Source organism: Argiope bruennichi, chromosome 1 (genome assembly GCF_947563725.1).
Source record: "Argiope bruennichi chromosome 1, qqArgBrue1.1, whole genome shotgun sequence".
In the NCBI taxonomy this organism is placed as follows: domain Eukaryota; kingdom Metazoa; phylum Arthropoda; class Arachnida; order Araneae; family Araneidae; genus Argiope; species Argiope bruennichi.
In genome coordinates, this window is record NC_079151.1 from 94683123 (window position 1) to 94697430 (window position 14308).

At 26.3% G+C, this 14308-nt stretch overlaps 1 protein-coding gene across 1 annotated transcript in view; it reads left to right on the forward strand.

Moving 5' to 3' along the window:
• The window catches only part of LOC129963909 (tubulin polymerization-promoting protein homolog), a 62533-nt gene extending 51240 nt beyond the window's left edge, over positions 1-11293 (forward strand). Inside the window, exons 3-4 of the mRNA XM_056078502.1 lie at positions 5274-5406; positions 10686-11293. Coding sequence (XP_055934477.1) covers positions 5274-5406; positions 10686-10868 — 316 coding nt within the window. The 3' untranslated portion in view covers positions 10869-11293. The remainder of the gene's footprint in view (positions 1-5273; positions 5407-10685) is intronic.
• The last annotated feature ends 3015 nt before the right edge of the window (positions 11294-14308 follow it).

The following is a 14308-nucleotide window of genomic DNA, read 5'->3' on the forward strand; positions in this document are numbered from 1 at the left end:
TAATTCGATTCGTATTTTTTCCCATTGCCAGAAATCAAATGGTAATGGTGACAAATTTAAAGAACTACATAACTTAAACTACGAATATAATTATCTCATACAGCTAACATTACTAAATAAATATCTCATTTTTTTTTCATTTCAAGAAATTAAAACTTCTTTTTCTAATTTGATCACACCTGCTAATTTACTACTAATTCATTTTCTCTTATAATAATGGATACCTTATTTGGATTGAAATGTTGATTTAATATACACTTAATAAATTGAATGATTTTTATAATAAACGTTATAATAAAAGTATTTGCATTTTTAGAAACGATTTTTTTTTTCTATTTACAAAATGAGTTAACGTTTTGTGGGTTCTGTTTTTATTATAGCTACAAATTATTCAAATGAATTCTACGATTCAAATACACCGACCAAAAATGTTCACGTTAAGAAAAAGAAAAAGTTTTTGAGATAAAGCACAAATTTCATCTGTTTTGTCCATCCATATCCTGCATTTAAAAATCCGTTTCTGTATTATATTTGAAACTCATATATTATTATAGAAAAGAAGCCCCACGAAAAAAGTGAAAAATAGAGTGAAGTGATTTTTATTTTACACGCAAAGTTTAAGCATGAGACATATATTCTGATCTTCGAATTGTTTGTATTCCCTGATTCACTGAGTCTATATTTTTATAAGCTTCATTTACGCTTCTTCCTGATGGGCAGCTGCACTTCATTCTATGCTGTGTAAACAGCTAGACCCCCGTTTATTTACTTAGAGGGGGATTTCCATCACAGAAATCCGTGAAAATGGTCGTCCTGACATCACAATTTCCCCCCTGTCATGGTAGATTTATTTCCCTGAATAATCTTTGCAAAATGGTATTTTACATCTCCAAGTCATTGACATATACATTATTTTGTTAACGTACAACAACTGATGTACAGTTAAAGATTAAAACTTTAAAAAAATAAAATTTAGAAATTCAAATATTAAAAAAAAAAAAAAATCCTACAACCACAAAAATAATGAAGAAAATTTTAACTCTTCTCTTCTTATCGAACGAATTTTAAAATGGTAAAAGAATTCTCAAATATATGAATGTAGATAAGAAATTAAATTTTTTTAACGTTCATTGTTAATCTACATTCGTTTAACTTTTTTCTTTAAAAGCATTTTTAATTACATGTAATGATAATTTGCTAAAATTGTTTATCTTCTTTCTTTTTTCTTTTAAAATATCATCCGATGGGAATTTTTTTATAAATATTTAAGTATTAGCTATTTCTAATGATTGCTGGGAATATTGGTTGTATTTAATTTCATTTAAATCTATTTTCATCTTTCATCACTTGAATCATCTTCCTCTCTTGGATGATCATTATTTAGTTCAATACAATATTGTTAAAGTCTATGTAATTTAATGATTTTACACCGATTTTGTTATTGAACATTTCTACTGGAATCAAATCCTATGACATCACAAAGCTATTTGCAACGTAACTATCCAGCTAAGCTACCTTCGAATTGCACGTTTTCTTTCGTAATACTGTAACTTCACTACTTTGTTCTTTATGTAAGCTATTGAGTTAAGAAACAAAATCTTTCTTCTCTAGCTCTCGGCGATTTTAGAAAATCACGCTATTCAATGTTTAAAGAAACGATGGGAGAATTTTTTAATTTCAATTCAACAATAAAAAGTATTATTAAAAATTTTGAAAAGAATTATTCATGGAAAGACTATCAAAATTCAGAAGAAAAAAAATGTACAACTAAATTGGCATCATTAAATAAAAAACAAACTTTTAAATTTTGAAATAAAATAAGCTTTTAATTACTTTATTCCAAAATTCTTAATTATTTTATTTCAATTTGAATAAAAAATAATTTTGTGTGTTTTGTTTATTGTATTTTGGGGTGTTATTGTAGAATGAATTGAAGTATTACTTAATTTTTGATTAATTAAAATTCTACTTAAAATTTAAAAGAAAATCAGCCAGAGTTGTCTTTTTTTACACTCCAAAATACATTTGTGCCAAATTTGGTATTAAACCTATCTAATTTATATAAACAAATTTGGTATATAACCAAATTAGTATTAAACTATCACAAACGATAGTACAAAAACATTCTGGAAAGAGAATTAGAATTCTAGAAAAGTACTGACGTTTTTGATAAAAATTACTATTAAAATTGCAGATATTTTTTTCGTTTAAACAAAAGAATTTTTTTTAAATTCTGAAAAGATTCTGCAATAGATTTAAATTTATATTTAAAATACTATTAAATGAAGAAAAATGCCAAATTTAAATTGTTTTAACTTAGAAATTAGCTTAAATTTTCAAATGGCTAAAAACAGAAAGGTATACATTTTTAATGAATTTTAGATAAGTTGACAGAAAGAGGACATATGGAAAGCGCATGATAAAACGAAAAGAACGATGCAAAGCTGGTAAAATAGAATGAATTATATATCTATCAAAATGTAAAGCTTAAATATATTTTGCTGAAGAAGCTATTAGGACCAAATTATATAAAATAATGAGCTGAAAATGTTAGTGGCCATTAATACTGTTGAACTAACTGGTCGACAAAGCCAACTAGTATATAATATATCCCGTTTAACTCAGTTTTTGCATCTGTCACTTCATTTACATTGGGTTTTCATCTTGAATGAAAATTAAACTTATCCCCAATTATTTTATTTAAGAACATTCCAAAGAAATTTTATTTTAATAATTTTTCGTATCAGTAACATGTAAGATTTTTAAAAAATTTTACTTGCTTTTTTTTATTATTTCTTACGCCGACATAACTGACAGAAAAGGCATAAACCCATGACGGCTATGATAAACCTGGTTCGACTAATTGGGTAACTTATAAGATTTAACATCTTGACTTGGATACGTAATTATCGGCAAATAATGACATTCTGCACATGCGCATTATAAATTATTTCGAGTTTCTTCTGTAATGTTCACACGAATATCACATTATCAAGGTATGAAAATAATGTTTGTTTTTGCATTTAATGAGCATGCAATGTTTCTAAGCATTTAATGAGGATAATTAAAGGTCCTCATGTGATTAAATGAAATTAAACATTAGGATTTTAATTATTTTTTTTAATAATTTCATTTCACATTCTTTTAATGATTTGTGTAGTACTATTTTTTTATTTTATAATATAATCAGACAGTTTTTTTATAAGAATACTTTTTTTCCTCTTTATTTCTATAGTAAGATAAATATAATGCATCTTGAAAGAAAAGCAAGCTGAAACTGTTCATGGTTCAATACACACCCAGGACAAATGACTTAACGAATACGATAAGTAAAGTGATATTGTCTGTTTTGTGCAGGGCTTCTATGAAAAAGACCCCATTTAGGGCTTCGTTTTCCATTCGATAAGTCTTCTCATGAAAGAAGAAAAAAATTTAGCAACTCAATTTCCATTTGAAAAAAAAAAAAAAAAAATGTAGTGATGCAACAATTAGAAAAAAAAATGAGCATTAATTCGATGAGAAATTAAACAAAGAAACTCTTTTCAAAAGATTTGGAATAAGATTTAAGGAATTACTTTAAACTTCAGCGATTTTTAAAACTGGCTTATTATTAAACTGGCTTTTAACTTATTTTGGCAACAAATATTGAAAAATTTGAAACAAATGTACTGTAAAATTTTCAGCAAATACGACATTTTCTACATAGCTCTATATATGGTATCGAATTAACATTTTGTGAAGCATTGATTTTGAACCTAGACTCATTAACCATATCGAACAGGTAAAAAATAAAACACACATCTGTTTTGTTTATTTTTATCAGTGAAAAAATTGTATCGAATGTAGTTGTATGTCAGCGTCCTATTCTTGAATGTTTACTTATCTAAGCAAAAAATGCCCAAAATATATAAATGCATAATCTGCCCTAAATATTATAGTATTCAAAGTAGATATATCATAGTATAATTTAAAAAAAAAGAATTAGACTTTTGGAAGTAGGGAGAAAGATTGAATAATATAAATATCTGCTATTAAAAATTCTGACTTAGCTTGCGAAAGCCGTAGTTTTTTTGCTGTTCATAATATTTTGATTGTAAAGTTCACTCAAAATGAAATCGAAATAATATTAAATGCTTACACTTCCAAAATTTCATGGACAAAATTTGTCATACATTTTAAATAATCTCTAGAAGACATATGGGCCAATAAACACATCGGAAATATTCGGAAGATGATAAAGAAAATTTTATTTTTTTTATTTAGTTTTTATTTGATATTCTGTTTGATGTAAAATTATTCGGATAGTTGAAAATTCTATTGAACTCTATTCATTCAAATAGTTCAGAATTTGAAACAATATGGAAGTTATTTAAATATTTCATGGAAAATAGTTGAATAATTGTTTAAAATTTTTATTAATTATTAATTAGGGTTTGATTATTATACTTAATTTCTACTTACGAAGTTGCAATAAGTTTAATATTTGTAGACAGAATAGTAGTAAAACTTTTTTTCTATTTGAATGGGAGGCAAAGGTAAAAACATTAACCTACCAAATCAGATAATAGATGGCAGCACGAGCTATGAAATGCATCAGGAGATTCATGTGTGTTTTAACTATTCACTTTCTACCGAGGTATCTGCATATTTTAATTACCAAAGAAAAAAAAAGCCCTACTCGTATGTGTATGTTTTCTATAACGCCATTTGTTACTAAGAGAAAGGAAAAATGCTAGGAAAATTAATGCAGTGCATTTAAATTTTTTTCTAATTTTATTTGCAAAAGCATTTTATAACAGTCGGATTTTTTTTTTTAAATAAATGAAATTTTATTCTGTGAGAATGAAAGTTCTACATAGAACTCTAAAAATTAAAAAAAAGACGTAGTAAATTTTATCAGCTGGTGAAACACAGAAATACTTAAAAAGTCCTGATGATATTTTTCTTTTGTACTTTTTTAAAATTTATTTTCATAACAATTTATATTTTTTTATTTATTATTTGCTCCCTTTTTAAATTTATGCTCAAAAGACAGCAAATGGTAGAGACCCATTCCAATACAACTTCCGAGCAATTTCTTTTGAACTCACAATAAAAAACATTTTTACGAAAAAGAAGAAAAAAAAATCGAAAGTAAAAATAAAAGTTTGATAATAATTTTTTGTTTGAGAATCACCAAAATCTATTTTTACTGATACTAAAAATCTTATATTTACTGCAAACTTTTAAAAGAAATTCATTTATCTTCTTATAATTTTGCATTTTTTTTCCAGAACAAAAAGAACATTAACCATCAAGGAATATGAACAATTCTTGGAAACCTTAGCCAAAAATAAGAAGGCAGATGTTGCCGAAATGAAGCAGAAAATGACATCCTGTGGCCCTCCTGCTACATCCAAAACAACGGTAACTTTCTTTCATTATTCGAAATATTGGATGGTATTGCCAAAATATATAATGATATTGTAGAAAATCTTGTAACTGCTTATAATCCTATTTTTTAATTATTACTTTTTTAAATTATCATGAAGTTTTATCATATTTGCATTCATTTTGAAAGTTATCAATAGTTTCTTCCCAGACCCGCTCAGAGGAGAAAAGGAAATCTCCGCTCTAAAATAAGGAAATGTAAATATTTCTTATTTTCTTGGGAAATAATAGTAAACTCAGAGAGAGAGAGAGGGTGGGGAAAGAAGCTGTAAACATTCCCCATATTCGTTTTGAAAATATTCTTATTATAGAAAATACCGAATATTCACATTTAAACTAAAATTAATTTCAAATCTATAAATAATATGCAAATGTACGTGGACAGAAATCTGTCTTAATAATTATTATCGAATGGCATTAGTCGAATGCAAACAAATTATCATATGAACATTCCAGACTAATTCATTAACGCTTTTGCCGCTGCATTTAATTTAACACTTCGCTTAGCTAAATAACAAAGCAGTAAAATATTGTTAGAAATGCTCGGAAAAGGTTTCGCTGAGTCACCGAAACTTCCGTTTAGTCAGAGGGAAGAAATGTAAACGAAATCAATATTCTGGAGTCTAATAGAAAGTTCGACTCAAATTAGGTTTTACCATTGCAAACAAGCAATACTATGATTTGCGTCATCGAAGCAAAAATTCATCCGTTGTTTCTTATTAACATAAGTTATTTCATGAAGAAAAGTGTACTTGTGGATATTTACAGTTACTGAATTTTATCGTCAAGATGTAGAAGAGAAAATATATCCAAAATTACGGACACTAGAGCTTTGCAGTCTTGGTGTAATTGGAAAATCGCCAAGTACACCTGGGACCGTATATATCCATAAGTATTGAAATAACTAAGAATTCTATGAAATAACTGAATTATACATGCATATTTTTTTTAATCCGAATTGTAATTTGTTGTAGATTGACTGCATTTAATTTATATTTTTTAGTCCTGTTAAATAAAAAGGGAAATTTTAGTAAATGGAATCCGTATTTATAGTTTAACAGACAGGAAATCGCAGTTAGTCACCAAAGGTGGCTATTACAGCAATAAGTTTTAAATCAGAATGTGAATCAATTAATGATAGACTATGCTGTTTTTATTACACTATCAAGTCAGTCTTCTTTGAGTAAATACTTCTAATCATTCCATTTTCCGACAATTTTGCATTGTAAGGTTGCTTTATTTGGCGTATTTTCGCAAATTTAAGTGGCTGATGTCTAAGTAATTAGTTGCGCCTACACTTTTTTTAGGTATTATTGCTATCATGAAACAAGAGATGGCGGAAAAAAGACTTAAAATTTATCAATTTTTAACTTTTTTTGCAATTTACTGACGCCACTTCGGCTGTAATATTTTTTTAGGCTACGGCTGTATATCAGCTGTAATATTAGGCTCAAAATGCGTATAATATTACTTTTTATTTAAGCAATTTGGACGGTCTATTACTGAGATTATTTGACGTTTTGGTTGCTTCTCAAAGTAATTGCGTTACCCTTTCAGAAATTTAACAGACGAGCGAGGCCGAGATAATAGTTTTAGATTTTCACCATTTAATTTTTGAAGGGCAAAGGGTCAAAATGGTAACTAAGGCATTAAAAGTTTAACTATCACATTATATACAAATAGATAAAATAGAACATCAAAATAATTGAAAAATAATGATTAATTGTATTTTGTATTTCAAATTGCAGTGTTAAGGCAAGTCAGTGTAAACGCATATATAATAACATTTTGGCATCATTATAATATAATAATGAGCGATTTTCCGTTGGTGTTTTACCCTGTAAGCAAACTCTGCATAATATTTTTTTTACATAGCTTTAGAGAATTCTATTACGATTCATTTATTAATCGTAATAATTATTTATTAATTGATACATTTACTAATCGTTATCTGTAATTATTGCGATAACTACGGAGAGCCTTGCTTAATAACAATGAGGAGATGACAAATTCAATTTAATAATATTTCATTGCTCTTTAACTAAGCTGTGTTAGTTGAATATGTAAAAGATCTTTTTTATCGTTAACCGATAAAAAAGACTTTAACAAATGCTAATGAATTTTTAATTAAAATAATTTTATTTATTCAATTTTCATAAATATTTTATATATTGCACATATTTATTGTTGATTTGCTAATCGTACAATAGAACAAGAAAATTTTTATGACTATTATCGTATTTCTTGTATGAAGAATAAGAATATCTTATGTTTTAAATATCCAAAGAATAGAATAATTAAATGAAAAATAAAAGTGAATTAAAGGTGAGCCTAAAAGTAAATTATTTTTCATTATTTGGCCTAGTTAGAACTATTTCGCCGTTATTCGAAGAAATCCGAGTAATGCTTTCAGAAAAAAATTTCTTAAAAAAAGTTTTATTTAAGTTGGTAAAATCACTTTTATATCAACGAGCAATCTTTTCTTCTATTTTATCTACCTAATTCGTTCAAATGAAGTAATATAATAAACTTCTTATGAAATAAAATTGCATATTCTTGCACCAAATATTGCAAGCACTGTTTCTTAAATGGCAAATAATATTCAGAATAAATGTATGTAGAGACCAGAAGTTAATTCATAGTTTTAAAGTTAATTCTATTTTTTTATTATTTAAATTCAAAGAAAAATATTTTTACTAACTTCATTTTCTTTCGTTATTTAAATTCAACGAAATATACTTTTATTAACTTCTTTTTTCATTATTTAAATTTAAAAAAAAAATATTTTTACTAACTTTTAAGCCACTTCGGTCTTTGATTTTTTTTCACAGCTCTCAAGACAGTTACTGTAGCTTTAACTTTACGGCGTCGATCTGTCTGTAGTAATAATATGAGAATTTCATAGAATTGCAGAATCAGTAATCCACAGAATTGTGGAATCAGCAATTTTCTATGATTTCGCTTTCCAAGTGAGGAAAGCTCGCTCCTCTGGCATCACGTTCACTTTATTTCTCAGTTCCTTTAAAGGTTAAATATTGACAATATTTCTTAGAAATCAATTATTGCCAGTAGTTAAAAATAAATAATAGATATTTTACAAGCAAATTATTTCCTCTTTTTATCGAATTTTTTTTATTTAGGGAAAAAAACATTTATTTAAGAGAGAATGTTATATTTTAAAATATACGGATAACATAAGCTGTAAGAAAAATCGTCTGACTTCTCAAATTGTTTTAATCAAATTTTCAGGATTGTAGAAATTGTTTCAGTCATGAAAGCATGAGAATTAAGATTTAAATAATGGCCAAATATTGATAATATTTCTTAAAAATCAATTATTGCCAGTTATTAAAAATAAATAATAGATATTTTGCAAGCAAATGTTTTCCTTTTTTTATCGTATTTTATTTATTTTGAAAAAAACAACAATATTTATTTAAGAAAGAATATCATATTTTAATATATACGGATAACATAAGCTGTAAGAAAAAAAATTAAATTGACTGACTTCTCAAATTATTTTATTGAAATTGTATTCAGAATTGTAGAAATTGTTTCAGAATGAAAGCATTAGAATCAAAATTTAAACGTATTAAGCCACAGTAATTATAATGAATAATGAACGTAAAAAGAACATAACTGAATTGAGGTGATCAGGTGTTCCAAACTAGTCAGACATTTCTGAATTTTGATTTGTTCATCACGAATTTCCGTGAAATTCGCTAATAAATAAAAATATTATATTAAAAATGATTTTCAAAAGCTCGAATCACATCATTTAAAAATATATATATTTGAATTAACTAAAATAAATTCGAATTATATCTAATTTTTATTATTTTAAATAAGAAATTTAAACTGCAGGAAAATTCAGTTACTAACAAATGCGAATCATAAGCATTCGAAATTGTAAAATTTCACTATAATATCTATACTTATATATAAAGCTCAACGTGTGTGTGTGTGTATGTTGGCGCTCTACAGAAAAGATCATTTGACCTACAGCTACCAAATTTGGTACATGTATACCTTAGAGGTCGGGAATGTGCACCTGGGGTCCCTTTTTTGAATTTTTAATTAGAATTTTAATTATTAATTAAAAACTAACTTTCCCGCCAAAAAAATCCTTTCATTTTTCCCACCGCCAAATGAGTAAGGCTTCAGTTTTTTTTTCCAACAGCAATGAGGCTAGGGCTAACATTTTTCGGCCGATTATTTCAAACGATTCTGTTTATTTTCTTAGTGTTTTATGCATTTAAAATTAAACATTGTTAATAAATCGATCTTTCAGATTCATTCTGAAGTACTTTCGAATTAAAATAACACAGAATACAGAAAATTAAAAATTTCTAATCTGCATAGCGTTACCCCAACTGGAGTAGAAAAATTCACGCATTTGCGTTACCATAACTGGCGTTGAAAATTCACGCATGCTCATTGTGTTCTGATTGTTGATAATATTATCAACGGATGATTCTTGATTTAAATTATTTTTAGGTTAGTTGCATTCTTTTGTAATTAAATTGTATTTACGTTAGTTATATATATTTTTTGTATATGCTTATAGTTTTAAGTACATCATTTTTTAAGTAGTTTTTTAAAACCTGTTTTCGACCGATTATTTTAAACGATTCATTTTATTTTCTTAGTATTTGATGCATGTAAATATAAAATTGTTAATTAATCGATTAATTAATAGCATTGTTAATTAATCGATCTGTTCATGATGAATCTGAGAAAATTTTGTTGACAAATTCTTGAGATATTACATAAATTAAGAAAGATATTCTTTAGTGCCCATAAAGTTTAAACGCTCAGTGACTCTTTTATCAGAAATCATATTATAAAAAAATGCTTTGTTTCAGTAAAAAATATTATTATATTAATTGCAGATTAATTCTTTCCACTTTAATTTAAAGCATAAATTCTATGTGAGCAAACAGAAAATTAGAGAGATACATATTACGTTATGACTGAAGGCCTTTATAATATTATGAGTGAATTATATGACTATCAAAATTTGAAGTTTTAAAATATTTTGAGGAAGAATCTATTAAAGTAGGAATTGTTTTAAATATTTAATTATTAAAATTTAAACGAACATTAAGATTGGCGAACCGACTGGTCGCCAAAGGCGCCTAGTATTAAAATAAATAGCAACTATCAAACAAAAATCGTTCTGAGAAGTTCTAAATTGATAAATTTTATCACGAAATTTTTTGTAATGGTTTATAAACATCTGCTTTATTTTTCAGCCCACTGCAGCAGGTGGAGCTGTCAGTCGGCTGACGGACCACACCAAATATACGGGCACTCACAAGCTGCGTTTCGACGAAGCAGGCAAAGGTCGTGGTAAAGAAGGGCGAGAGGACAAGCCAAACGAAGCTGGATACGTTCAAGGCTACAAAGATCAAGGGTCTTACGAGAACACTCATTGAAACAAAAAAGAAAACATTGTACATAAGTGGAGCTGAAGTAGTACGTTTAAATAATGGGAATCTTAATCACAGACTGGAAAAGTTCTGTTTTTACTTATTTAAGGAAAATATGCAATTTCAGTAAGTTGAAGTTCCGCGAGTAGAAAATATTAGGCTTAAAAAATTTTCTTTTTGTTCGCTTTCTTTGTCATTTTTCTTTACGATCGACTCCAGAAATAAACTTATTGTTTTCAACGCCTTTTTTTGAAAAGAATTTTTTAGAATTCTCTCTTTATTTTTGTTTGGTTGTAAAAACGAATGTCGATAAAATTGGAAATGTTCATGAAAAGCGAATTCAAATCATAATACTTATTATTAAAAATGTTAAAAACATACAAACGCATTAAAACAAACCGCTATTTTGTCATTAATATATTTTATCATTAACAATTTTCTTTTAATCCATGTTACTAAAAAAAAGAATTTTTTAAATCAAACATTAAATTGTGAAGAATCCAGTAATCGAAATTATAAATCGTCTGTGGATGAATGCTATCAAATAACGAATTTCAAAAGTTTTAATGTTTTTAATATCTAATTGTATTTTTGTGATAATAATTAACAGTAATAATTTGATACTAATGGTTTTAATATTTAATACTAATAGCAATAATAATTTTAATTATTAATACTAGTGGTTTTAATATTTTTGAAATTGTATTTGATTACTTCGAATTAAAGCTTGATTTGAAAAATACTCGATAAACAATTGGGAAATTAATAGACTTATCAAATTAAGAATTAATTGGACCTTGAAAAATTATTTTTTAATCTTTTGTGACAAATTTATTTCTACAAAATCTATATTTTAAGTATAAAAAAATAGAATGCTGTGATTAAGGTCCCATTAATGGCTTGTAATTATATATTATGTTATCTATCGCACAAAAGTTTTATTCGTTTAGCTTGACTAAAATTAAAAGCCAAAATGGCTTTGCTAATGAAAACATTGAAATTTCAAGAATTTCAGCTATGCCTTTGATTCAATCAAATTATTAGTGACAAAATATATTTTAAAATTATTATAATGGGCATAGATATAATACTTTATAAATAAACAACTAATCCTTCTTCTATATTTCAATATCTTCGTGTCTTAACTTACATCTTTAAAAGAATGCCTTGAACAATAATCTGAGATTGATTTGACTTGGTATACTTTTCTAGTGGCCAATGTTGAAATATGTAAATGTATGGATAAATGGGTACATTTTTATGCACTTAGCTAGAAAAAAGGTTTAAAAATATGTAAATTCATTGTAATATATGGCATTTTCGGTAAACATAAGTGTGACGCTTTATACGTGTGCTTTGTATTTGTTGTTCTATACTCTGGAAAATATGCTATCAAAAGATGCATAAATGTTCTACCACTAAATGTTAAACTATGGGTAATATTTTTGAAATCTGCATGAAAATTAAACCAAGTCTTTAAAAATTATTGTATAGATAGAAAATCATTAGAAGTAACAGTTATTAAACACAAATAGCTTTAATATAATGAATTGAAGCAAGTTTAATTTTTAAAGATATTTCTAACTCCAAATTGTTAAGTTACATTTAACAGGAAAAAAATGAAACCATTTTAAGATTATCTAAATTCAGATTAAATTTTCTTTGTTAAGAAATTTATTACCAAATAAAAAAATATTGAACACACAACATTTTTTTTTCAAACTTTTATTAGTATATTCATTCAAAGTAAACACAATATATAATAAAAATATAATCTTTGACAACGAAATTGTATGTAATAAGTTTCTAACATTATAAATAAAATCTTACAGAGAAAAAAATTGCACTTTAGCTTCAAAGGAGGAAAAAAAAATTATAGTAGTTAAACGATAAAGATATAATTAAAAGGTATTATCAGTGAAAAATTTTATACTTAAATGGAACAGTCAAAACTTTAAAATTGCTATAGATTCTAATAACAAATTAATAAGACGTAATTTCAAAGGATTTAGAGTACAAAAATTATTTAGAGAAAAATTATTAGAAATTTCCAATAGAATATTTGGAACATTTCACACTTAAATATGTAAAAATTTGTATAAATTTATTAATTCAAATTCATTTTATCTGTAAATAAATATCGGTAGCTATAAATCAGACATATTTCCCAAAAAACGAAGTCAAACGAACGCGGACCAGATGTATTTTTAAGATTTAAGTATTTTTATCACTAAAATATTTAAATTAGGTTTAAGATTTAAAACCTTATAACCTCATTTTATTACTGTTCACAATACCTATTGTATAGAAGAAAAAAACAAAAACAAGATAGATAATTTGTTTGTTGTGTGTATTATCATTTCTATTTGTTGATATTTAAATGTGGTATAAAAATAGCATATCTTTCTTCTACTGTTAAACTTTATTGTATCATGCAAGAGATAGAAATAAAGTTGCTTATATGGTACAAAAACAGTTGTAGTATCAATTCGAATACAATTCTTTGTGTAAAAATTTACACATTTCATGAATTAAATTCCGTCATTCAGTATTTTACTAGAAATTCGATTCGATTGCAATTCGACGATAAAAGCTCTATATTAGATTTTCATGTTGCATGCAGGCGATTAATAAGATGTCATATTCCCAAGACATACGTCACTGATCGTGATTTACGCTGTTATGTGACGCCACATACTTTTTGCTTTCACGTGGTGCACGTGACATTAAATATTGTTCCATTCATTTAGATGAAAACAATGGCATATTAAACGTATTGTGTGTTCTTGTGGCATTACTATCCTAGTTCCGTCTAGCTGTAGTTGTTAGCAAATTGAAAAAGTATTCTGGACGAGGTGATGCGACTTAAAAAAATATATTATGCGCTGTTTGAAAGAATTTCTGGTTTAAATATTGTAGAATATTCAGTCAAATTACTAAGGATCAAAATAAATTTATCATTTATGATTTCCAGATTAAAAAAAATAATATTATAAACAGATTGAATCAACTTCATAATGCAAATGGTTCCACAGAATTTTACAAGATCAGTTAAAAAAAATTAAATTATGTTCTTAATTAGCTAGTTATCAGTCAGATAATGAAAAAACGAACACTATTATTGAATATATAAAAACAAAACAAAAATTAATTTAATCTATAAAATTAGTTTTAATTATCCTAATAAATGCAGATCGTATAAATTTTTAAGATAACCTCATAAAATTTGTTCCATTTCTTGTGAATCACACAGTAGGTAAACGGTGTCCATTCTAATCGTGGCTCAATACCTAATGCTAAATAATTACAGAAAAACGCACATTTCTAGTTGAAAATATGTTTTAAATAGTGTAATAATAAAAGTGCTTAAAATTTTCTGTGCAATCCCGATTCAATTTGGCATATGTCATAAAAATATTCTTAACAAACTAACAATTTAAGTTTTT